The 26,261-nt window shown below is 40.6% G+C and overlaps 1 protein-coding gene across 2 annotated transcripts; it reads right to left on the bottom strand.

Moving 5' to 3' along the window:
• Positions 1-24,707, bottom strand: cwc22 (CWC22 spliceosome associated protein homolog). Of its 2 annotated transcripts, XM_038721032.1 has the most exons (21): positions 24,605-24,707; positions 22,903-22,959; positions 22,564-22,790; positions 21,323-21,540; positions 20,146-20,400; positions 19,599-19,727; positions 19,061-19,229; positions 16,205-16,258; positions 15,935-16,070; positions 13,883-14,089; positions 13,717-13,779; positions 13,530-13,625; positions 12,815-12,896; positions 12,446-12,506; positions 4,870-4,947; positions 3,695-3,847; positions 3,410-3,537; positions 3,035-3,136; positions 1,762-1,943; positions 571-875; positions 1-516 (listed from the first exon to the last, which is right to left on the bottom strand). In XM_038721032.1, exons 2-21 carry the CDS (start codon positions 22,955-22,957, stop codon positions 220-222), a joined length of 2,997 nt encoding a protein of 998 aa, XP_038576960.1. In that variant the 5' UTR covers positions 22,958-22,959; positions 24,605-24,707; the 3' UTR covers positions 1-219. The 2 variants fall into 2 exon arrangements, with proteins under 2 accessions (XP_038576960.1, XP_038576959.1); XM_038721031.1 differs by having other exon boundaries at positions 1-875.
• Between the last annotated feature and the right edge of the window lie 1,554 nt (positions 24,708-26,261).

The raw sequence follows: 26,261 nt of genomic DNA, 5'->3' as shown, positions 1-26,261 counted from the left end.
TTAAAAAACATCTATAGCAACTTTAATGTTTTTTTTGCATTTCATCAACAACAATAATCAATAATAGAAAACACATACAGATGGAGAGAGAGAGGGTCCCAAATCCTAAACACCAGAGTGAGAAAGGTTGAGGTAAAGAAGAGAGGGATGACAGAAGGAAAAGATGGAGACTTGTCTGTCAGTCATCCTCGCTGCTTCAGGATGGAGGGATGAAGAGTTTTATCTCCTCCTCCTCTCTTCTTTTTCTCTGTTCCTGTCTCTGTTCTCTTTATTCCTCTCTCTATCCCTCGGCTTCTCCCTCTCTCGCTCTCGTTTCTCCTCATTCTCTCTCTCCCTCGCTCTCTCTCTCTCTCTGTCCCTCCCCCTGTCTCTCTCTCTATCCCTCTCTCCGTCTCTTTGTCTGTCTAGAAGGTCCATTTTTCGTCTCCTCTCTTCTTCCTGCTCCTCCTCCTCTTCTGCTCTTTCGTCTCGTCTGCCCCGGCGGGCTCCTTCACGAGCACGCCCGCGCTCCTCTGCCTCACGAGCACGCCCGCGCTCCTCTTCCTCACGAGCACGCCCGCGCTCCCCTGCCTCACGAGCACGCCCGCGCTCCTCTTCCTCACGTGCACGCCCGCGCTCCCCTGCCTCACGTGCACGCCTGCGCACCTCTACCTCACGTGCACGCTCATGTTCATCCGGCTCACGTACACGGCTTTTCCTGTCCTTCCTCGCCTGCTTCTCGTCATTGCTGTCATCCTCGTCGTCGTTCTTGCGTGCGGCTCGCTTCTTGTCAGAGTGTTTGTCCTTTTTCTTCTTACCATCCTTCTCTTTTTTCTTCTTCTGCTCACTTTGTGCTTTTCTCGTCTTCTTCTTCTTCCTGTGTTTGCCATCAGAGTCTGGTGGACAACGGGGGGAAAAAAATCATTACTCATGTATCCATCCATCACTCACTCATTCATCTGTCAATTTCTTTTTAAAGAGGCAGCTAACTAAAAGGAACTTTTTAGGACTTCATAGCCCAGAACCCTGAGACAATAAGGTCCCCATCCTTCACATGAGACATATTTAAAGTCCAACTTAAACAACATTTAGTCATCCCTTTTTTGATGTAATATTGTAATAAGAAATATGAAAAGATGTGTGTTCATGTTTGTACGTTAGATAAGAAGGAGACTTCAGCATTAAAGCTAATGTGGGTTGTTGTGTAGCAGGCTGCTGTGTGGCTGTTAGTGTGACTACCTATGAAAAAACTGTGACTTTACTGCTTTATGTAAATATTAAAAAAATTTATAGAATTTAGTAAGGCTGGACAAGTTAACGTGAAATCTGGAATCATCCAATTCATTCTTTAATTATGGTGACAACCCTATTTTGCCGCCCCAATGACCCTTAACCCAAAAGTGACACCTGTTCGGTGTCTGACGAACTGCGAAACATCACAATCTCCCCTTCTGTTTCTGAGTTATGGTGTAGAATAATGGGCAAAATCTAATCAGTTCATCCTTGAGTCCAAGTTGACGTTTAAGCCAAATCTGAAGAAATTCCCCCAAGGCATTCCTGAGATATCGTGTTTTTTACCTCACGCTTTGACTACTGCAACTCCCTTTACGTAGAATGTAAAATATCAATTTCTCGCTTTTGGTTTCTGATGTTTTCTCAAAGGAGAACACAGGACATGATTTACCAAGCAGATGTGTGCTGCAACAGAAAAAAAACAACAACAACCAAACATGCAATTTCATTTCTGCTGTACTTAAAATAAATAAAGAAATATGGATGTACCTGAGCTGCTGCTGCTGCTGGAGGAGGAGTCAGAGGAGTCTGAGTCGCTTGAGGAGTCAGAGGACGAGGAGTCAGATGAGGAAGAGGAGGCTGAAGAGGACGAGGAGTCAGAGGATTCCACCTCCTGCTTCTGAGTCATGATCATCTTGGGAGCATTCTTCAAATGTTCCCTCAACTCGTCCCTGAGAGAGAGAAAATAATGTGTGAAATGGATGCATGTACACGCTGATAGGCAGTTCAGTGCCATTGTCGTCACGTGTGAATGGACTGCTAGGGTCATAAAATGATATTCTATAAGGTGGTGTTATATCTATCTTTGTGGCAACCAGCTGGGGAAGCACTGTTTGTAAGAAATTGATCTTACAGTTTTAATAAATACTTTTCCTGATTATTTTCCTTCTGCCAAGAGGAGCTTTTGTCCTTGTACTCATTCTGCTAACATTTGGACTCAAATTGCATAATTAAGTTATAATGACTTATGTTTTGGCCCCTATTACAGAAAGTATGGTCTTATTTTTGATGTGAAATCCAATAACAACTGAAATTGCCCAAGAGACTTAGCGATGTTATCAAAATATCAAACATCCCATTCATAACGTTAGATTTCTTCAGACTTTCTACTCTGCCTGTAAAATATCCAAGTCATTATTTCTGTCAATTAAATTGAAGACTTTTTAATACCACACAGAATGCAATTTAATACCCATTTCATGACCATGTGTGGACGATATGGCCTAGAATTATTTTATTATTATATCTATCTTTTTCAAGCAGTAAATAACAATTATTCTAATAGATATAATTAAATGAACATGACCTAGACTCGACTGAGCGGCAGAAAACAGATGGATGATTCATTCATTTAAGTTTTGACTAAACTCAACACATTGTGAGATGATGAGCTTCCCATCTGCTGTAGCGAGCAATTGTGACTGTTTGCTACTGAAACCTGAAAACAGCCTCCTGCAGCACAATCCACTGTGAATAATCCCACTTTAAGTTTATATATATTTATCATCTCATGAAATCCTGCTATTGGATATAAAAACATTACTGTTTTCAGCAGGGGAGAGAACATATTCTTGATACCTTCTAAAAGGCTTTACTCAAGGCTTTTTTGAGGAAACCACCCTGTTATAGCAACAGATTAATGCTCAGGATTTTCACATATGGCTGTAATGTTAAAGTGTCCTCAGATTTTTGGCCATGTTGTTTATGTACAGTGTGTGTGTGTGTGTGTGTGTGTATAGTATGTTCATATGTGTCCCCTTACGTCAGTCCTCCAAGTCCAATAGAGGTGAAGAAGTTGATGGCGAAGCGAGTGTTTCTGGGATTATCTCGAGGAAATAGACCTTCAAAGAACGGCTGCAGAGTCCTGAAACACACACAAAGTTTTTTGGCTTACAGTGCTGTTTCTTTGTGTTTTCTTTTAATATGAACTGTGTTTTATGGTTTATTTCTCTGTTGTGTTTCAGTAAAAATGTTCATATTAAACTCATGTTATTACTTTTTGCTATTTGTAGCTAACAAAATACTTCCTATCGTATCTTTGTCAAATCATAGTGTTCATGTTTTATTATCTATTACAGCATTAGAAAATAATTTATTTTTGAACATCAGCAACATGTTTCAGTGTGTGTGTTCGTACGGGTCTTTGAGCCTCTGGTTGAGTCTGGGTAGGCCCATGTAGGCACAGAGCTCCTGGAAAAGGATCTTCACAAAGATCCTGCTGGACGACGTTGTGGTCTCCTCACTCATTCTGATAGACTCCAACACCTGGTCGAGAGACATTCAGAAGACACAGCACAGAGAGAGAAAGAGAGGAAGTACAATGACATGAGGAAAATCAATTAGAAAGAACAGCCAGCTTCATGTGTGTTAAATCTGAGTTTAGTTCGACTGGGGTGGATTTAATGGCTGTGTGCTTCCTTACACTCCAGGGCACAGAGTCTGTGTAGAGCAGGTGAGCGAACAGTCGAGCTACGTTCCTCAGTTTGTTGGTCTCCAGTCGGTGAATTGTGTCGTACTGCTCCGAAAAAATTGCCTCAAAGCTCTCCATGTACTCCTTCTTCAGCAGACAGAACCTCTGAACACAAACACACGTTAGTGTAAAGTGTTAATAAGCACTTTCAATTTGTCCAGTTTGTAGTTGCATGTAGTTCACTAGTGCTTCCTATGTTTTCAGGACTTGTTAGTCTATCAAGACCAGATCATCTGTCACTTGAAATGTTATGTATTTTTGTTGCCATTGTGATTAATCCAAACAAAAAAACTGACTGAATTTCCCACACACTTACTTATTAGTGTGCAAAGTTACTACTACAGATGACGGCCTATGTTCATGTCGGCCTGTTGTCAGGGCCAATTAGTGCTGGGTGATATGGTTTTAGTTTTCAAGCTTAGGGCTAATGTATGGTGTTAATCACAACTGAAGCACATTTTGTCCAGGTTCACCTTAAATAAAAATACGGCTGTTTTAGGCGTTGCTTGGTTACACACAGTCCCATTCGTTCAAATTCACCTTTGCTAAAGCGGTTCTAATAAAAAGTGTGCAGAATGTTGTCGTTTGTTTTTTTTTTTAAATTGTGTCTGGAAAGAGTTGTTGCTGCTGAATTTTCTTAATGTAATTTGTCAAAACTACCACAAACATTTTATTCACCTTCAATGTGTCGTGCTGGAAGCAAAAATCTCAAATAAAGATATCTCAACACCTGGACACGTAAAAACTAAAAGTTGAAAACTAAAATGTTAGTTAGCTAGCGTTAGCTTCTTATTTTTCTTTTACTTTTCCTTTCAACCTCTCAAGGTAGCAACTGCAACTATTACAAGTGCCCCAGGAAAAGTGTTTGACCGCATCTTGGAAAAATACAGCAAAAAAAAAAAAAAGAGCGAGTCCTATACTGCGCTGTGATTGGCCAGCTGCGTATTCGGGGTGTGGCTTAGCAAAGGGTAAATTGTGGTGAACAGACCCTTAATAAGTAAGCCTCCATAAATCAATACGATGTTCTTATACATATGGTAAAACAAACACGTGTGTGTGTGTGTGTGTGTGTGTGTGTGTGTGTGTGTGTGTGTGTGTGTGTGTGTGTGTGTGTGTGTGTGTCTTACCCCGGCCAGTAGGCCAAAGAACTTCTCGTAGGTTCTCTGTTGAGCGCAGCAGTCCAGGATCATGTTACACAGCTCCTTCTGCTCAGAAAACATAAAAAATCTTGTTAAAAGAAGAAATATGTTTTCACATCAGGTTGATGGAAAATCTGAACTGAGGTGGGAAAGTCTTAGGACCAACAGTTAGTTACAAACACTAAACACTCGTACATCTTCAGGCTTCTCAGTCATCTGTGATTGGACACTCTGAAAGATCAGCGATAAATGGGGTTAAAGTTCAAATTGTGTGACTGAGTGCAGAAGCGAGGTGTAAAATCCCAGAGGTGGGCTTCATCCTAAGTTGTGCCAAGGCAAGGCTCTACATCATCACTCAGTCTGAGGGAAAACAACAGCTCCAGCAAATGTGTTTTGGATCGTGTGTGTGATGTGTCCATGTCCTCAGACATCAGCAACATCAGCGTGACCCTCTCTACGTCTGGCATTAAAATGTGTTTTGGTGATCAGGTTGCCATCAGATAGTGCATGACCACATGAAAGTACAGGTGAAAAGGCACTTGCTAAAACGCATTTAGGACAATGTGTGATCCAATCGCCAAAATCATCTTCAGGCAAAGCCGTTTTCTTATGAACCTTCTTAATCTTAAGAGGCGTCTCCTAAAAGCATCGTAATAAACATAACATTGAAATGATCGTAGATTAACAAGTACCTCCTACAGGGCGTAGGAGCGACTTTGAACCTGGAGGCGACACCGAAATGCTAGAGTGTTCGGGGGCATGCCCCCCGATTTATTTATTTTTAAATAAAGCACTTAAATGCCCATTTCTAATGACTTTTGAAAACAAAATGTACTTATTAGTGTGGCTGAAAGAGGGTATTTGCAGTGACAAAAGATGGAGAACAGACTAAGGAGGGGAGATTTTGAAGACTCGTGTGCACAGTCAAAGAGACTGAGTATAATACAACTAGAACAAAACCAACTACCTACAATAAAAACCATGGAACATCTGCTAGTCAATGTAGCTAGCCACAGCATAAATGTATTCAGTTATCCAAATGTTACACTTGTGAGCGATCTGTGATATTTCCGGTGTCTCACATGCCAGAGGCTCTGGGTCTTTAGAGACCTTTATCCCTGCATTCTTGAGAATTTTATGCAAGTAGAGTACATAACTAAATGAGCCATTAAAATACATTTTCTAAGCCATATCATCATCAATCTTGCTGGCTTTGACTCTGTTGTGCTACTGCCCTGCGCTAATACTGGTGCCGCTGGCCAGTGGGGGGTAAAGTACTCAAAGTCTTTACTCAAGAAATAGCACAATTACTCCCATAAAAAGTAAGAGCGAATAAACCTACTCAAGTAAAAGTATAATATATTTAATATTACATTTCATATGCTGTGCATCAGGTTAGAAAAAGCTGCTGTGCAACATGATTATTTCTAGAGAATGCAATTTGTTGTGCTGGTTGCGTGTGTTGTTACAGCCAATAGAATCTGATTATTCCTAAAGCATCTAAATTATTTTCACAACGCAAAAAATTATCGTGACAGTAATACGGAGCAGCTCGTTGTTGAAGCAGAGTAAACCTACATACAGAGGAAGCTTTGCGTCATGCATAAAGCCCAACAGGACTGTTTTATCACCCATATTTTCTCTCTCTCTCTCTCTCTCTCTCTCTCTCCCTGTGCATCTCAAAAATTATTGTTTCCTGAATAAATAACAGCTGTTGGCTGCTGAGTGAAAGCCAAGATTAGTTTCACCGGAGACATTCTGTTTATGGACTCACCGTCAGACATCGCTATAAAACAAATAGTAACTGATGTGAAAGAAACAGGCTACTGTCCATCAGAAGAAAGCGAGGTTCTGCTCAACAAAAGGACACTGTTTTATATCCGAATCTATCCAGTGATCCTCAGATTTAGACGTTACAGTGTGAAGTCTACATTTGCTCTGCAGAGACTAAATACGCTTTTAATACGTTGTTAATGGAAAGTGAAAGTATTTCACTTGCCGGCTAATAGTGCGACGCAGGCAGCTTTCCAACACGCCCACCAGTGTATGGAAAATGGTGTATGCTCACTGGATTTAAGTTGTATTAGTAGAACAATTAAGCCTTAAACTGAAAAGGCATTTGCCTGATTTTCTAAATGTTAGCATCAGCCCAGCTCTGTGACATGCGCCCAAGACCAGCGCTCTTCTGCGTAACTGCGCACAGCCTGGATAACATCTCATTTCGGTTAATGAAGCAAAATGCAGATTACAGACTGGTTAAATTATGAAGGTATAAAATGTAGCAAAATTAAAAGTAGATTACTGGCCCAAAGAAAATACAGTTTAATAAAGGAAAGGTGCCAATGACTTATTTTATTCATTATTTTGCAAATTAGTGTTACTTGTAACAAGTTACTACCCACCCTGCTGCAGGCATCCTCACTACTGTCTTCAGGTAGGCTGCAAGTAACAGCAGCACAAAAGAAAAGTCTATAATATTGAGGCACTTTGCTGCACCTGCCTCGAGTGAACTTTTCTCCCTTAACTTTTCAGCACCACCTTTGTGTTGTGTCGCATGTTTTCTATCGACCTACATGAATTTGTCCACTTTTCAACCATTTATTTATGCCTGATGTGTAGTGTGTGATTGACTGACTCACAGTAAACCACCTCGGCTACGAGCCAACTCCGAAATTGCTGGACAAAAAGTTGGACAGACATGTCCCTTCCATGTATAATGGCTCCTACGTGCATGCCTCCTAACCACTCACAGGAGGCTAAGATTCGTCAGGACGACCCAAAAAAATAATAATAACAAACGCGCCAAAACTAATTGATTTAAGCAACTGATATGCTATTTCTCTGGTCTTTCTCCACTAACATATTAATCTCTTCCGGCTGAAATGCCACTGCCTTTTTTTATACAGTTTCCTTCTCTTCTCTTTTCTTTTTATTTAAGATGTTGTTTGCCGTATTCTCAGTTCAAACTCACAAATGATGTCCATATTTATAAAATTAAGAACCATTACTGCTTGATTTTTAGGTTTAATTTGTTCTGACGTCCACCCTGTAACATGAAAGGCACCGAGTAAGCAGTCTAGCAGTAATCTAACAGCACCATAAATTCTATAACCATAATTACAGAAAAATCCATTTCGGCACTAATAACTAATAACTACCGACCTTTGCACAATGAGTGAGTGTCACACTGATTTTGGAATTAGCTTGCTGCCTATATGCATTTACGTTGACAAAACAATAAAAAAAGTTTTTCTTTGGTGATGACTTAAAATATGACGACAGACATTCGGAGCTTCGTTGGAAAATCTCACCAGGAGCTTCAAATACAAAAAGGAAAAAAAAAAAAAAAAAAAAAAGACTTTCAGTACAGCCTTAGTTAAGACAGAGGCTGTGAGAAGCCCGTCAGGGGACAAGCATGTGCGTGAGTGTCTGTTCCAGCTGTTGTGTTGAATGATTCAGTCCTGATGCTGATGAAACTCTGGCTGACAAGGTCATCAGCTCTGACCTCAAACACACACACAGACGCAGCTGGCGTAAATATATTTGTGAGGACCGTATCCGCATCGTACAGCAGGTGTTTCCTCTCTCGTTCTCTGTGACTTCAGATTCAGCAACATTTACCATTGCATAAAAAACATGGACATAAACAGATGACGTCATGATGCCACAGATGAGACAAGCCCCTGACATTAAGTATAATTTGTTCACCAATTGATCTCTGGTTCTCTCAGTCAGTTAATCAACTTAAGCACAATTAATTATTAAATCTACAACAAAAAATGTCTTAAAGAGGTGGTATTATGCTCATTTTCAGGTTTAAAATCTTAATTAGGGGTTGTACCAGAACAGGTTTACATGGTTTCATTTTCAACAAACACCATATTTTTCTCATCCTGCAGCTCCTCTTTTCACCCTATGTGTTGTACGCTGTTGGGAGTTGCACATGTGCAGTTCCCAGGTAAGGACTACTAGCCAATCAGAAGCAGAGAAGTACGGGTCGTAAGAAACAAGGTAGTGTGATCTAAAACAAAGCCGCTTCAGACTACGACCGTAACCTAGCAGATGGTATAAGTTATTACCTTTTTATATACAGTCTATGGTTATTACCAGTCCACAACCACACAACATCATTGTTCCACATCTTACCATCAGGACTAAACGTGAACTGCTACCGGTGTTCTGACGATCTATGCTTGTTTATCCTTGCCGAAAAATGCTACCATAGCGCAAATCGATAGACTCAACTCTACTCGGCCCTGCTGCGTTTACCATTGCAGATAGTCGTCATAGCGACGCCACACACAACTGCTGCAACGTAATGTTCAATTCGACACACACACCAGCTCTTAAAATATATCTATGGTTAAAACGTTTCAACATTACTCAGAATGTAAAGACAGATAAGCGGTATGAAATCCTTCCAGCTGTGTTTTCCTCTGCCGTTGTTGCTGCAGCGGTCTGTGACGGAGGGAGCAGAGGGCTCTGTGAGCGGGTGGCTGACCGGCCTCACATGCTCCTCCCCTGCAGCCACTTGCAGAGCTCCTCAACTCCGAAAATATTCAAGCACATTTTTGTTTCGTCATCACTTCTCGTAAAACTGTCAATATTCGAAATCTACACAGCTGATTTCTCACCTCAAAACTTCTCAGAAATGGATTTAGTGATGAAATTCCATACGAAAACTGTAAAACTTTCTGTTGCTGGCCTCTGTCTGGCTCACGCAATGATGATTCAGTGAATAGTGAATATTCTCTCTGACCAATCAGTATTCTGCTGTGTTTTCACGTTACATTTTAGTATCCCTCCGCTCGCTTGGAACCTCGATGGAGGTGAGGTGATTCGAAAAAAAGTACCTGGAAACAGGTACAACATTTCAACAATGGAAAACCAAACAAAGGTGAGTAGAGCCAAAGGGCCTCCGCTCAGACTAGCTTGGTTTGAGGGCGTGCCTGACCCTGCCAGCCACTTGGCAAGCTTTATGACGCGTTTTCATTGTGACGTCACAAGTAAAGAAAGTGAAGGGCTGGACTACAAACGAGCTGTTTTCAAGCGGTTCAGAGCAGAGCTTTCTGTGGGAGATGGGAACTCCCTTTGGGCTGGACTTTGGGCTTTTTCACTTTGCAAACCTGTTACATGCACAAAAAAGATATATTACCCAATAAAGGAGAGGGGAAAAGCCAAAAAGCATAACAACACCTCTTTAAAACTGTGAAAATTGCCCATCACCAGTTCCTGGGGTCCAATGTGACATCTTCATATGTCTGGTTTTGTCTGACAAACTGTCCAAAACCCAAAGACACTCGATAACAATTAATATAAAAAGATAGAAAAGCAGAAAATCCTCGCATTAAAGAAGCTGGAACCAGTGGACGTTTGTGCTTGATGAATAAAATTGATGCCGCTTTAATTTCTGTTAAACAATTAATCGACTGATCATTTCAGCTCTACAATCCTAAAACAAAGTCAAACACTTCTCCAAGTTAACAGCTCTCAGTCCTGCTCTTTATTGGATTTGGAGAAGTTTACATTAAAGCAACCCCAGTTAACGTTTTCCAGAGATAGTGGTACGTCTGGCAAACACATCAAATGGCCCTCGTACTAAAGTATTTTCTCTTGAGGCAGTAAAAGTGAAAACATACGGTTTGAAAAAGAAAACTCAATGAAATAAGAGTCTAGTTGAACATGTTTTCTCATCATACTATAAGACTAAAGTGCAATTTATACTTCTGCGTCAAATTGACGACATAGGTGACGGCGTAGGCTACGGGGCTACGTAGAGGCTACGCCGTCGCCTGATGCGCACCTCCTCAAAAATGTAACTACACGTCGAGTCGACGCAGACCATAAGCACTGTGATTGGTCGGCTGTGATTTATACTCCTTATACAGGCTAACTTCCGGTTTAGAGCTCCGCTAATGGGGGTAAAATTGTAAACGTGCGGCTGGTGTAGCCTTTTCAAATGTTACATCGCATTCTGAAAGAGAAACGAGTCATTTCGCTCGGATTGTGACGGTCAAATATATTGATTCACTGTGTTACAGCCGCCGTTTTGGCCGCTAGTAAATGTTACTTCAAAGCGTGGGGTACTTCCTGTCGGTTCGGAGGCATTGCGAGGCCACCCAGCCGACCAATCACAGAGCTTACGGTCCGTGTCGACTCGACGTGTAGTTACATTTTTGAAGAGGTGCACGTCAGGCGACAGCGTAGCCTCTGCGTAGCCCCGTAGCCTACGCCGTCGATTTGACGCAGAAGTATAAATTCCACTTCAGATCCTTCACTCATGTCATGCGTGTTGCATAGTTTGCCCACCAGACGGTGACCAGCTGCAGCTGCCCTGTTAACTACACCGCCTCACCACAAAAACCACAGAACAAAACAGTCAGCTGACCAGAGTTTACCAGAGCTTACACGTAGAATTTAGAAACAGGCAGAGGGCTGTGTGAAGGGTGAGTCGGTCTTTTGTCACGTTAATTACATGACTTAAATAATTATAATAAAAACAGACCCAATCTCTTCTCCTGAAAACATTCATGACTTGCCAACCCTCCCGTTTTTCACTGCATTCTCCCGGCTTCCTACCAGCTCACAGCAGGTTAATGTTACGGTAGTTGGGTGTTGAAAGCTACGCTGCTGGACAGACGTAACTGTACATTTATTTCAAACAGTGTGGCAGTTGTAGTGAACGGTCCACCTTTGTCCCAAGTTCATCACTTCTAAATAATCTCTAAAATCACGTAAAGTTACAGCAGCTCACGCTGCCCTTTGCTAAATTAGCCACAAAACGCGCCAACCTTTTAATGAGCCATTAAACTATAGTTTCTGGTGTACACACACTTGTTCTCTCTCACTCTCTCTTTTTACAGAGGGCAGAAAAAGTTGCACCTTCCAGCAGCAAATATTTATTGATGTGCAATTGTTTACATGGTCACTTTTTGAGACTGTAATCTATTTTATTAATATAATCCATTTAGGAAAAGGTTTTATAGCCCACATACATTCCAGCTTTCAATATCGGCCTAAAGTGTAGTTTATACAGTAAGGGGGTCTACTATCCAAATCATTCTTAAAATCAAAATATCTGCTCATAAATCGGCACTTTTTCACTTTAATATCAGCATCGGCCCCCAAAAACCCATATCGGTCGGGCTCTATAGAGGAGTAAAGAAACCAGAAAATAATCACATTTAAGAAGCTGAAATCTTTCATATCCTTTAAAAAATGCTCTAAACGATTAATCGATTATCATAATAGTTGCCAATTAATTTCATAGTTGACAACTAAACAATTAATCGACTAATTGTTGCAGCTCTACTGAACTTGTTTATCAGTGCCACCTTCTGGTCAGCAGATGAAATAAACATTTTAGGTATTTTTGTTTAACAAATGACTTCAACGATGAATTGATTGTCAATGGAGTGTTTCAGCAGTCTAGCTTTGTCAATCTAACACTTGTAGTTAACGACTGTATACTGTGTGTCATCTCACTTTAGAGTCATCGTCATTACTGTGTGTGTCACTAAAGCCTTTTTACATCGGCCAAGTGTGCGCGCGTTTATGGACTCACCGTCTGGCTGTCAGGAAAGTCCATCTTGATCAGTTTGTGAGCGCACTCCTCAAAGTCCAAACTAAAGGAAAACAATCAATCAGTTAGTGTCCAGTGAGCAAATGTGTCCAACTGTGTGTGTGTTACTGTTTGTGTGTTTCTGTACATGTGTAATTTTCTCAATCTGTTTCCATGTTTCATCCTATTCTCCAAACCTGTGAAGTGTTCTTCAATGAAAGCATGGTAACTAGGCTACACACACAGCTTTAAATATTAGTCCAAGTCCATAAAATATAGAAGGCGCTGTAAATAACTGCCAAAACCCTGAGAGACAACTGAGTCACTGACAGTGTGATGTGTATTTTTGAGTGTGTGTTACTGTGTGTGTACCTGGACTGTATAGCGAGGTAGATGGTTCTTCGGAAAGCAACCAGGTTGACTTCTGTCTGATCAAAGATGGTGACCTTCTCATCTGTGTGAGAGAGAGCGAGAGCGAGAGAGATTTGGCTGGTTGTGTTTTGTGTTAAAATGGCCCCTAAAAAGGCCCATTCCAAGCCAGGAAAAACCCTGAATGCGTCAAAAACACCAGAGGAAGCCTATAATTAGTGAGCTTTAAAGGGTGTAGGCAGGTGGATTTTTATTTTTATTTTTTTAAACAGAGCCAAGTTATTTCCCCGTTTCCAGTCTTTATGCTAAGCTAACCGTCTCCTGGCTGTAGCTTCCTATTCAACAAACAGACAGTAGAGTGACCTCTCGGCAATAAAATGAAAAATGTATTACCCCAAAATGTTGAACTACTTTTACAATGATGCAACGGAGGTCGAAATACTCAAACCCAAAAACACTGGATCCTATATTTCTCATAATGCAACTGGATAGCGTCTTTTTCTTTAAACCCTCCCTCCAGTTTATAAACTCAAGCTTTCTGTTTAAAATTTGCTGTCAAGCCCAATATGGAGATAACCCATCCGGGTTATTTTTCTCAGACTTGACAAAAGCTCCTCCAGAGCCATAGAAAACGTTACACAATTGTTTTCATGGGGCGAGCAGTAAAATCAACGCCCCTTAAATTAGAGAAAGAAAACCATCGACTCGTCCGTCTCACCATCTCCCTCCTCCTCATTCTCATCTGCATCGTCTTCATCTTCGTCGCTGCCGTCTCCGTCCTCCCCCGAATCGCTGCTGCCCTCGTCCAGGATTTCTGTCAGGAGGGGACATCTGATTGGTTAAACTTTGAAGGAAGTGATAGCTGATTGGACAGTTAACAGTGTGATGTTTGTGCGCATTCTCACCTTTTTTAATGGCTTTATATTTCTCTTCATTCTCCAGGAAGTCTGGGTCCATCTTAAACACATCTGAGTGAACACACATACGTACGTTAGGCTTGCATATACATGCATACGTATTTCTGCAGAGTTTAGAGCGAGGCAGAGTCCCCCCTCCCTCTCTGGGGCTTACTGAGGACATCCTCGGTGTTGTACTCGTCCTCCAGTGGCAGCATGTGGGTGAACTGGTCTTCCTCATCCACCAGGTCCAGACCCTCTGGGATCACCGGATGATCTTTGAAACCGTCCTTCCTGATGGCAAACATTACCTCGATCATGTACTGGACCCTCTTATCAATGGCCGACTCATGGAGGACGTTCCTGAGACGCTCAAATATGGCTGAAAAGAGTGACAGGCATAATTTGTAGAGACTTTTCTGATGCATTGTGCTGAAATTAGGGATCTATTTTTGTGTTCTCTTACAAATGCAATACTGTTTAGTTAAAGGGATCAGTCTGAGTTCAGCATTTCAGGCTATTAATATTCTTGACATACATCTGAGAAAAACCTCAGCCTGACAAGCTAATTTCAGGGGAAAGAAAGTGTCTCTCAGGTGTTAATGTTTTATAATGACGCAGGTTTGTTAAAGCTGGCTCCTAGCGGTAGTTTAGAGCTTGGTTATTACATTTTTTAAACTTTATTTACCCAGAATACTTTCAGCGGGAACCTTTTGGTCAGAAACCTCATTTTCCAATATTCAGGCGACTAGTGCCCAAGATTTAATAAGAAAAGGACAGTGATTGGTCAATTTTAAAATATTTTTTGGGGAGTATTTCTTGCAGAAATATTGCAAGGCCTAGAGAAAAATACTAGCTGTTGTAAAGAAAGAAACAAATTGAATTACATTACATATCAATTATTGCAATTGTAATACTTCATTAACTATGAAGGACCTAGAATGAAAAACAAAAAGACGCACAAAAAGTGACAAATTATTTTTGTACTCAGGATCATCATATTTAAATGTTAAAAGTACAAAAAGTAATTGGATTATAAAATGACCAACTGATATTGTAAAATGACAATTTCAAAAAGTGTAAGTTAAAAACCTGAAATGGAAAACAGAAAAGCTTAAATGTGAAAGCTTAAACCGAAAATGAAAACATGTATAACAACATCTGACTAGATTAATTATTAAAATAAAAAGGTAGCTTTTTTTGGCATGTTGAACAGTTGACAATGAAGAGGCTGACAGGAAACAAGCAGGGAGGCAGAGGTATGACATGCAAAAACGTCCCTCTGCCTGAATCAAACCATGTGGCATGGGCTGTGACCATTCGCCTACAGGAATGCACCATCTTCTTGTTTTTTTTATTTGCTGCCTGCCTTTTGCATTCACTCTAACAAGATTTTGCATTTGTTTGTATTTTCCATTTCAGGATTTTTAATCACATTTTTCATTTTCAAATAGGGCTGCAACTAACGATTATTTTCATTATCGACTTATCTGCCGACTATTTTCACAATTAATCGTCTACAAAATGTCAAGAAATTCTGAAAACTGCTCATCACAATTTTCCAGAGCCCAAAGTGACATCTACGAATTGTTTCTTTGGTCTAACCAACAGTCCAAAACCCAAAGACTTTTCATTTACTATCATAAATGCAAAGAATAGCAGCAATTCCTCAATTAAGGAAGATGAAACCAGCTAAATTTTCACATTTTTGCTTAAAAAATGCCTGAAACAATTATCCAAATCTTTGTCGATTAATTTTCTTTCGACCGAATAATTGACTAATTGACTAATCGTTGCGACTCTACTTTCAAAATGCCATTTCACAAAACCAACTTGTCATTTCAACATCCAATTGACTTTTTTGGGTTCCTTTTTTCCCCCCATTTTAAACATTTATTTTGGTCATCATAAAGATGAATTTAAAACCAGAATGAAAAGCAGGATTTTGCTGCCCGCTCTGGTGGAACATTCATGCCTGTTTCACATCTGACTTGTGCTTTTATTGCACCTGTGATACCCAAAAGTGATTAAGCACACCTGAAGCACACCTGTACTACAGCAAGGTGAGAAGTTAAACCATTCAAGGTCAGCAAAGCTCAGCTGGGACTAAGAATGCTTGGCTTTTTAAGCTTGTGATGACTGACTTAAATGATTAATCGATTTGAGCTCCTTGTCATCGTCTCAAACTATGAGGATGATAATGAGTTTAGCTGAAGCTACAGTGTACCGTTGATTCCTCGCGGAGAGACTTCGGTCAGTTTGAGTCCACACTCCTTCAGGAAGGAGATGGCGACCTCCACACTGTCGTCAGTTGGACGCTCCAGCAGCAGAGTGAGCATCTCCAGACACAAAACCTCATGGGCCTTAGAGCGAGACACGTTGGATCAGACAAAGAGAAAGCGCGAAAGAGAGACAGAGAAGTAAACACACTTCATTAGCGCTGAAAATCCAACACTGAAACCCTCAATCAATATTAAAGTCACACAGCAGGACCTACCACGTTCTGGTTGATGAGATGTGCCACAAACTTTGAGGCTGTCAGGCACTGTTGCTGGAAAACAAAAGACAGACTTGGCTTTAATACATCACTAATACTACACCTAATAAAGCCAATATTTGAAATGATTTGAAACATAATACTAATTTAATAGCAATGTATATAAAATACTTTTTACAGCTTTAAATCTGGTTAAGGTGTGTTCAGACTGAACACAAACTGATCGTGTGATAGTGTCAATTTCTTGTAAGCAAACAGTAGAGACATTAGCTGCAGTTAGGTAAACACAAAACTTTCAAGGATTGCCAGTTGATTCTCTTATTTAGCTCCAGTTTCTTTCTTGTCTCTGTACATTGGACTATACCACTTCAGTCTGCTCAAGCTGGAACATTTCCACCTCAAAATCACATGTGGTGGAAATCTTTGGGCATCTCACAGTAGGGTTGGGCGATGTCTACAAAATTTCCATCGACGATGTCTGAATGAGACATCGGGATGGACAAAGTCATCGGGCACACACGCGCGAAGTCGGCAGCAGTCGTCTTATGTGCATACTTGTGTTCTCGCACAACCTTCATTCGGTAAAAAAAAAAATTGGTAGACTATTAACTTACGTTACAAGTTGCGGTGGATATTTTACCTACGGAGCAGGTAAAGCAGAATTGAACACACAGGGTGCAGATGTTGGTTTCAGTTGTTTGATAGGCTGCATCATTAATAAGCTAACGTGCGGCTCACGGCATCGTCTGTCGGCCATACCCTATCTCACAGTTAGATTCAGAAAGGATTCTTGATTGAATAAACAGAAAGGGAGGCAGTTTATGGGCTCTTACTCAAGTGACTCATGTCCTTATGTCTGTTGAAATGCATTATGAAACATAACTGGCAGTCAAGCTAAATGGTGTTGATGAAGGATGCTGACTGACAAACAAACAAGCAGAGAAACAAGCAAAGAGTAATCAGAATTTTATTTCAAAATATTAACTGCACTCATTTGGAAGCATTTTACCATCTTTTGTCTGTAAAGTAGGGCAGATCGATTTGGGGGGGGGGGAAATCGAGTTGCAATTTTTCTGCCAGATATTGCAATTTTTTGCTAAAGTTCAATATTCAATGCCAGTCTATTTTTGATGGAAGCCACGTCAAGCAGCACAGAGCAGATGATTCAGGCAGAAAGTCAGACAAAGAACGGCAAAGAGAATCTAGCCAATTTTCCAAATAAAACACCCTTTGCAGACTCCCAATCATACATCAACAATAAACACAATTAAAACAATTTAACTACGTAGCCTACTTAACCATAGTAGAAGCACAAAAATCAAGGACAACTGAACAAATAAGCAAAATCTGAGTAACTCAGCATAATCAAACGGGCAAAACACTCTTATTCTGAAATGCCCCATGTGGATATGTAACGTTAACAACGTGTAGGCTTAACACTTCGCTGCTGAAACACACAGCCGCTGCCTGTGTCGGTTCACCTGGTGCCATTGTCCCACATGTTTCCTCTAGAAGTGTTCAACTAACCTCTCTAAGACTGAACTCTTGGTCATTCCAGCCAAGCAATCTATCCACCATAACATCAAACTACAAATTGACTCCTCAACCATCACTCCAACCAGGGTGGTGAGAAACTTGGGTGTCATGATTGATTACCAGCTGTCCTTATTAGACCATGTTGCCGCCGTCTCTCGGTCGTGCCGCTTTGCTCTATACAACATCAGAAAAATCAGGCCCTACCTCACTCAGTACGCCACCCAGCTTCTTACAGGCCATGGTTACCTCTCGCCTCGACTACTGCAATGCCCTCCTAGCAGGTCTTCCAGCTTGTGTGGTGAAACCCCTACAAATGGTTCAGAACGCAGCAGTGGGTCTTGTTTTTGACCAGCCCAAAAGGACTCATGTCACTCCATTACTCAGTGACCTCCACTGGCTCCCCGTGGCCTCCAGAACCAGATTCAAGTCACTAATGCTTGCATACAGAGTGACTACTGGATCTGCACCCATCTACCTAAACTCCATAAGACAAGTTGACGTTCCTTCTCGGCCACTAAGCTCCTCCAACAAACGCAGCAAAATCACAGCAAAATGTTTACTTTGGGTTGATACAGTTGAAGTAATTGCAAGTTGTGGTTATTCACGTTAAAATTGCCTTCTCGCGTTATGTGTGAACACTTGCAGCGAATGTACTCACGCGAGTAAAGCGTCGCGAGGTGAAAATTCGCAGTTGGTCAGAATGCCGCACAACTCCTAACCTCTAACTTGCACTTCCTGTGCTCTTCTTCTTCTATTATCTTGTATTGATTGCACTTTTTTTTCTTAACTCACTTCTTTCCCTAGGTATTTACCCCATTGATATGATATGTGCTATTAGCTCTTACTAGTATTTATTGCTGCTCTTACTAGTATGTATTGTCAGTTGTATGCAAGTCGCTTTGGAAAAAAAGCGTCAAATGAGTAAATGTTGTAAAATGTACATGCCCTGTGCCCGCTCTGATTGGTGAGTAGGACAATAACAGGAGGAGCATGGAGCTTGTGACTGGCAAGCAGATCTGTCACACAAGGATGAATTTGTAACTGCATGACTGTTTAAAACAGGTGAGATGGTGTAGAATTAATTTCAATTTTTTTCTACATTTTAATCATCGTCTTTATGATTAGCTAGATCGCATTCTTTCAAATCGTCAACCAAAACACTGTCTGGGCACAGGGCTTTATAAAATTACTTGCTACAGTTATTTTCTTCACACAACCAGAGTGGTTTAAGCATTTACATTTTTTTCGCCACCCACCCCTATCAGTCACATGTTTTAGTCACACTGCATGCATATCCACTTAACAGCTATAGATGGGTACCTTGAGATTGCGGCGGTAGCTCTTCCTGAAGGTTAGGATGAGGCGTTTGAGGATCAGCTCTCCAATCTGAGGGAACTTGGAGTTGATGATGGCGACAACGGCGGCGTAAACATGAGTAAATATTGGCGATGCCGACTGAGCCTGCAGCACCGAGCGAGCCAGCAGACCTCTGACAGATATACAAGTACAGAGTTAGGGAGGAAGTCAGGGAGACAGTAAGTCAGACAGCAAATAACCTCCAGACTTTAAAAAAATGTAATTAGTTTATAGGTGTCAAAAAGTGCCTGATAGCCCTTTATTTCACTATATGGGTTCACTTGAATCTGTAAGTTTCATTACATCTTATGAATGACGATCCAGTTTTTTAGGTTTCACTTTAAGTGTCACAAACTTCTAACACTAAACCCTCATGTGTTTGTGATATGATTAGCTGCCCAAAAATATTTTGTAAATAAAATAATTTTACTGTTAAAGAAGCATATATTTGAATACAGAGGATTAATGTGATTCATGTTGTTGGTGCTGTTTCATTGTTCACCTCCCCCTGACGATGTTCTCCTGCAGCAGCTCTTGGATGATCATGACGATGTTCGACACGTTTACTTTGTTGATCAGACCATTGATGGACTTCTTCAGAGCTTCCCAGCTCATCCTCTGATAGGCCAGGCTGCACAGGGGGTGGGGCATCAACAACAACAACACATACACAGATTACACAGAGTCGTTTAAACAGTTGAGATTTCAGTAACACATCATGGGTCTGGAGTCACAACCTGCTCAAAACTGCTGCTCAAGATGAAATAGTTGTTGTGCTTTATGCCATTGATGATGCGTTCAAGTGTTGGTAAGCCACTAAGATTTTTAATGAAAAATCTGCCGCAGAGCTTGACCATATACACTCCTTATTTACTGTTTTTAAGTCGTCTAGGTCTTATTTGCTAAAAGGAGCTCACCGCTCAAATCTTAGATGTGAGAGCATCCTTGAATGCATCGCAGATGAGGAGTTGTGGTAAAAACAAATAAAACTAAAAGTTTTAAGTGTTGTCTAAACCTAACACCTATAAAATAATTAACAATACTCTTACCTGCTCTTGTCAGTGATTTGCTGCTGCATCATGCGTAGCTTGGCTGGGGGGATGTAAGCCCCGCCGGTCCTCGTGAGGATCGGGTCGAGCTCCTCCTTCTTCTTCTTGACAGGCGGCTGGTCATCTGCCACAGGCTCTCTGTCTGTTGGAGGCGAGGCGGAGCGGCCTCGCCTCCTGTGATCTGGTTCTGCATCCCGATTGGTCCATCGATCAAAGCGCCCGCCCCTGTCATCACGGCGATCATCATAGCGATCCCTGGGCAGAGCAGACAGGAAGAGACAAAAGAAAAATTACATTTTAAAGCTTTTTTTTTGTAATTTTGTGATGTAACTGCTGTTACCCAATTAGCCTGTTTTTTTCTGAGCACCTTTCAGGTCTGAACCGGTCTGGTGTTGCTTTAAAAAGTCTGATGATTTTAATAGCTGGAGTATGTTTATGTTTACTAATACAGCATGATGCCGCCATTAAAGAGACACTGTTTCGCGGGAAGAACTCGTTTTTATAAACAGGTGTAAAACTGTTTTATTTAATGAAATGGAAATATGACATATAGAGAATGCTTCAATTTTATACAAGACATTGGGTCTGGGAATAAAACAATACAGATAATTATCACAATATAATTTCCTCAATAAAAATGTAAGAAATGTTCAATAAATGTTGATTTAAATTTAATTCATCATAATTGTTTTGAATGTTCTACATCAAATTTGTTATGTGATCCACTGTTTGCTGTCAAGTGTTTGTTCTGACCATAAAGAAAAGTACAAGAAAAGTTTGTCTGGTTTCTTGAACTTTCACTCAGGAGCAAAAATCAGCCTTTAAACTTGAAAGAAATAATGATTTGACATTTCATTGTAATAATTATCAATATTTAATGACATGACATTCTTTTATTGGGATAAACTTTTTGGTCATATCGCCCTGCCCTACATAACACTTTGTTTTATATCAAGGTCATTTTTTTGTTTTGCTTCACCTGACTGCTTATTATGTGTTGTTGTGTGTTTTAGGGATATGACAGAAAAAACTGAAAAACTTTAGTCTTATGACCTAGTTTCACATCCACGAGCCCTTTAACATACTGATCACTTAATTTTCAATACTTATTATTTACAAATATATTAATTACACATTCTTACAAGCTAATCAAAAGCTGTGTGGCTCTGTCTGTTACCTAGTATACCGTCCTCTGTCATAGTGGTCCCGGTCTCTCTCTCTGGACCTGGATCTGTCTCGTCCTCTAGACCTAGACCGGTCTCGTCCTCTGGATCTTGATCTTGATCTGGATCCGTCTCGTCCCCTGGATCTTGATCTTGATCTGGATCCGTCTCGTCCGCTGGATCTGGATCTGGATCCGTCTCGCTCTCTGGACCTTGACTTGGACCTTGATCTCTGGACAGCAAATAAATCCAGAGTGTCAGCAGTGTTCATATGTTAAAATGGTATGGATCGTCCCTGAATTCAGGATGGCCTGGGGAAACTCCTCAGAGAACACCGGACCAACAGAAAAACAAGCTGCTGTTTTTAAAAGTGTGAGTTTAGCTCAATGAGAGGGACAACACGGCAGCTCCGGCTCAACTTAGAGTGAGTCTGGGTCATTGAAAGCCTGGAGGTACCCGGGGAGTTCGTGTCTAAGATGACAGTAATGGACACACTTCTCTTCTTGTCAATCAACAAGCTGCTTCTTTACTCAGTGGAGATGCTGCTCACCACTGTTTCATGATCAGGCCGGCTAAATGTAACCCTGAATACTCCATCTCACTAACATGTCTTGATGCCAAACTCTGCTCTGTTGCCATGGAAACTAACACTGCAGACCAACCAACTCACAGACAGACTGAAAAAGGGACCCACACACTGATCTGAGCTCTCAGTTTGTGTTTTTGAAGAGATGTTACCTTTGGCTACGAGACATCAAGCCGTGGCAGTCGACCCAACAACATATGGATGAAACGGTGCACGGTTTAATGATAAACCATGGTAAAAAATTCCCGATGGTTATTATTACCGTACACATTTTATTATCATCATGATAACCATGTTCGATTACCACGCTTTGAAAAACTCATGGTCAATACTCTCCAGCACTAACCAAAGTTATTGACAGTCTCCCAGAAGCAGGCACGCATGCACAGCATACAACATGGGTTTGTTTTGGTCAATAACTAAACAGCGAAGGACAGCCCTGCAGAGACTTTTCAGCTTGTCTGAAGCCTGGTTGTATTTTAGTTTATAAGAGTGCCAAGGGAAACTTAATGGGAAAAAATTGCCTCATAGCGAAAGGAGGGAAGGTTAACTTTTAGCTTTAGTTTGTCTGGCTGTTCTTGTTTACATGGCCCTTAACAACACGAAATCAACTGTAATCAGTGCATGTAAGCACATCAGATGCCAGTATCCATATTAGTCACTGCTTACTTTGATCTGAGCCACGCTACTCCTAATCTTCCTCAGTGCCCCGTTATGTTCATCCTCATCATCACTGCTGCTGCTGCTGCTGTCTGAGCTGCTGGAGGCAGGACTCCTGGAGGAGGTGCGGCCTGCAGGACTGGCCCGAGGGGACGGCCTCTCTTTGGGGCTTTTCTCAACTGTGCCGGACTGTTGGGGCCTTTTATCTGCTGGACTGGACTCGTCATCTGAAGGTCCTGAAGACAGAGAGACAGAAGACAGAGAGAGAGCGCGCATCATTATCAGATGAATAACAAAACAGCTACAACTTCTAGTAATGTTACTTAAAAAACAGCAGGTTTTACTCACCACTGTGTTCTCTCTGCGCAGGACTGGGACTTCGACTTCTGCCTGGAGGGTCCATCCCTGAAAAACACACATTTTTTATTAAAATTAAAATGTATTCCAAGAGCCATCACAGATCAACGCATACATAAAGAATAGCAGAATGAACCCTATTTATACAGCATAATTACACTGGCATATTGTCTTCTAATCCATGAAAATACCCGAACCAACAATTAGTCCGTCTCTCAACACTTTCTGACTTCCCTTAAATATCTGTGGCTCTCATCCCCAAACCCACTGGTTCCTCCTGAAGACATAAATCTTTAAAAAATGGCTCACAAATATATAGTTCCATTTTAAGCAGCTGGCCACTGTACTTTTTAATGAATTAAAAGTTACTCAAACAGGGGGAAATCTTTTTTGGGACCAACAGTGGATTAATACTCATGTGGTGCTCTAATGAGTATTTCCGACAGCAGGGAAAATGTTACTTTGATGATTACTTCAAAAAGATCTTTGTAATGTCTTGGTTATGATTCAGCTGGCAGTGAATAGCTTCTCTTTGGGTTACACATGTGTTAAACCCATAGACTGTATATAAAAAGGTTAAACCACACAAACTTTAAGCCAGCTTTGAAGATCAATCAAATCAACCCAAGTCAGTTATGAATCTACAGATTATGTTCTCGATTAATCACTTGGTCTATATAACATTGCAAAGCAGCGTAAATGTAAATACTCCGTATTTGTATAGCGCTTTTCTAGTCTTTGTGACCACTCAAAGCGCTTTTACATTACATCACATTCACACACATTCATGCACTGGTGGAACAGCCACCAGGGGTAATTCGGGTTCAGCATCTTGCCCAAGGACACTTCAACATGAAACCTGGAGAAGCCGGGGATTAACAGGCAAACCGCTCTAACTCCTGAGCCACAGCCACCCCATAAAAGTGGGAAATACCCGTCACAGTTTCCTAAAACTCAACACGATGACACACCAATAGTTCAAAACCCAGATGTATATACAGCATTTATGTACATATAATGAACAACATGAAAAGCAAGGTGAAGGGATCATAAAATATTTGCTTTTAGTCAATAAATTAAATGACAGATCAGAATAGTTGACTGTGTATTTTCTGTCTTTCAATTTACCAATTAACCAAAAATCGTTTCAGCTCTTGTAACAACACACATTGGTACTGTGGTAAGTTGGTAAGTTTTTGCAAATGCAATTTTTCTGTGCTGTCCCAATGATATTGCAGAGCAGGTAAAAGTTACCTTAGCGTTACCTACGCAGCTGCCGTTTTGTCATGTGGGTTAACTGACCTTTTGAAGAGAAGTGTCTGGAGAGTTTCAGGTAAAACTTCATTGTCACTTTTAGGAGTTTAGATTTACCTGTAACGTTAAGTTACATTTGCTGACGAACAGGAAACACGAAGTTAAGTGAACTTTTTTTCGACCTGATATAACTAAGATAAATAAATAACTCCAAAGGAGTACATTTAAGGTTACTAAATAATCCTCACACGAACGTCTCAGTTTTATCGCCATGTGTGTTTGGATGAGCTAAAGTTAGCTGCTAATCCTGCCTCAGCTCCAGCTAGTTAGCTTAGCTGCTAGTTGTTTGCTAAAACCTCCAGATTTTTCCTTCTCCGTCTCTGCAGGTAAACTCTGTCTTTTTAACTTTATTTTCTTTGGCTGTACAACATCCTCTTACCGTTCTGTTTCCCGACTTATCTTCCCTAAATCAGTGTCGTTCTTCTGGCGGAAAACTTCCTACAATAAACAAAAACACGTCCGGGTCAGGGACAGCTTCCGGATTTCATAATAAAAGTCTTGACGGGCTGAAGGGAGCGCACCCTGGTGGTGAGCAGTAAGGAAGGAATTTGTTTTGGTAACTAGGTGCGCAACAATACACATAAACGTCAACCTATATAAATATAAATATATCTAAAAATATATATATACAGTATTTATATGTGCAAATAAAAAAATAATAAAAAGTTATATTTCCTAAGCTGTCTCTTGAAAATGGTCAACAGTTAATAATATTCATTAGAAATTTAGAAAAGTAATCAAAAAAGTAATTAAATGTAATAAGTTACATTACTTTGATAAAGTTATTGAAATAGTTACACTAATATTACATCTTAAATAGGGTAAATTGTTAAATTTCCAAAGTAAACTTCCCAACACTGGTGGTGACAACCTTGTTTGTGAGGATAGGAAAGTGAACAGTTATGATGGAGGAAAAAAGTATAAACTGTTTCATTATAACCAAAATAGAAGAGGCAAACATTTCTGAAGAAACTGTATTCATGCTTGTTGCTTACACTTTGCAGTTTAAACATTTGAAATACTGTAACAATTTCTGTCGATTGTGTCGATAACCAAATGTCAGACAAAGTGTAGTTCATTCTATAACAATGCTTTACATCATAAGCTCATTATTGTTTTTGTTTGTAAAACCTACAAAGCTAGTAGCTAGAACCTATGACTGCCAGATAAACGTAGTGGAGTAGTAAGTGCAATATTCCTAAAACATTTAGGAGTAGACTTATAATACACTCAAGTAGAAATTGCTTTCCATTGGTACAATATAACGTGTGCAGGTAGCGTATAGTGTGTAGGTTTAAGTAGGGTTGAGTATCGTTTAAATTCTGTCGATTACTATTCCACTTAATGAATCTCGGTTTGAATTCCACCCCTTCACCTCAAATATTGCCACCGCTCAGTGACATTTTCCCCTTCATGGCTGAAGTGAAAGGAGTTTCTGTACTAGATGGGTGTCTCTGGGTCATCTTATATATTAGAATAATTTGTGGATGTCATTCGTTTACTTTCAACATAAACAGGTGAATGTCAGCTCGTCTGTGTTTTGTACCTGAGTGTGAGACGTTGCTAGTGTTAGCATTAGCTGTTTCTGGGAATTCAGTCATATTGGAGCTGCTTCTTCCGTTGCACAAAATGTCCTTACTGCAGGTGTTGCATTGTGCTGTTATTTAATTTTAGTGAAGCAAAGCCAAACTTTTGAGCATTTGCTTCGACCCACCATGGTCCAGGAATGTCAACAGAAGTACTCTCTAGTTGCATGCTTGTAGGTCTGTGTAGCAGGTCCTGGCAGATAAGTGCAACTTTCATGGACTATAAAATGCTCAGTGCAGTTTAATCTGGAGAGAGACTGGAATATGCAAAAATTTAAGATCTTATAAGCAGAATTGAAATGCATGTGTTTTAAAGAATCCAAGGTTCTTGGAAATTTGGTAATGTTCCAACTTTGACCCAATTCTTGAAATCCAACCCTAATAGGTTTAAGACTAGAAATAACACACCCACCCCCACACACACAAAGAAAGGAGCCAGCACTCAACCAG

Source organism: Micropterus salmoides, unplaced genomic scaffold, assembly GCF_014851395.1.
Source record: "Micropterus salmoides isolate LMB-PRFRI ecotype aquatic unplaced genomic scaffold, ASM1485139v1 Ms_hic_scaffold_15, whole genome shotgun sequence".
In the NCBI taxonomy this organism is placed as follows: domain Eukaryota; kingdom Metazoa; phylum Chordata; class Actinopteri; order Centrarchiformes; family Centrarchidae; genus Micropterus; species Micropterus salmoides.
The sequence above is the reverse complement of the archived record's forward strand: the minus strand, read 5'-3'. Positions and strand labels throughout refer to the sequence as shown.

Coding starts and splice junctions, on each gene's coding strand:
- cwc22 (XM_038721031.1), bottom strand. CDS start 22,957: ATGGACCCTCCAGGCAGAAGTCGAAGTCCCAGTCCTGCGCAGAGAGAA. Junction 16,259..19,060: donor GCTACCGCCGCAATCTCAAG/GTACCCATCTAT, acceptor TTTGTTTTCCAG/CAACAGTGCCTGACAGCCTC. Junction 12,897..13,529: donor GAATGAGGAGGAGGGAGATG/GTGAGACGGACG, acceptor TCTCTCACACAG/ATGAGAAGGTCACCATCTTT.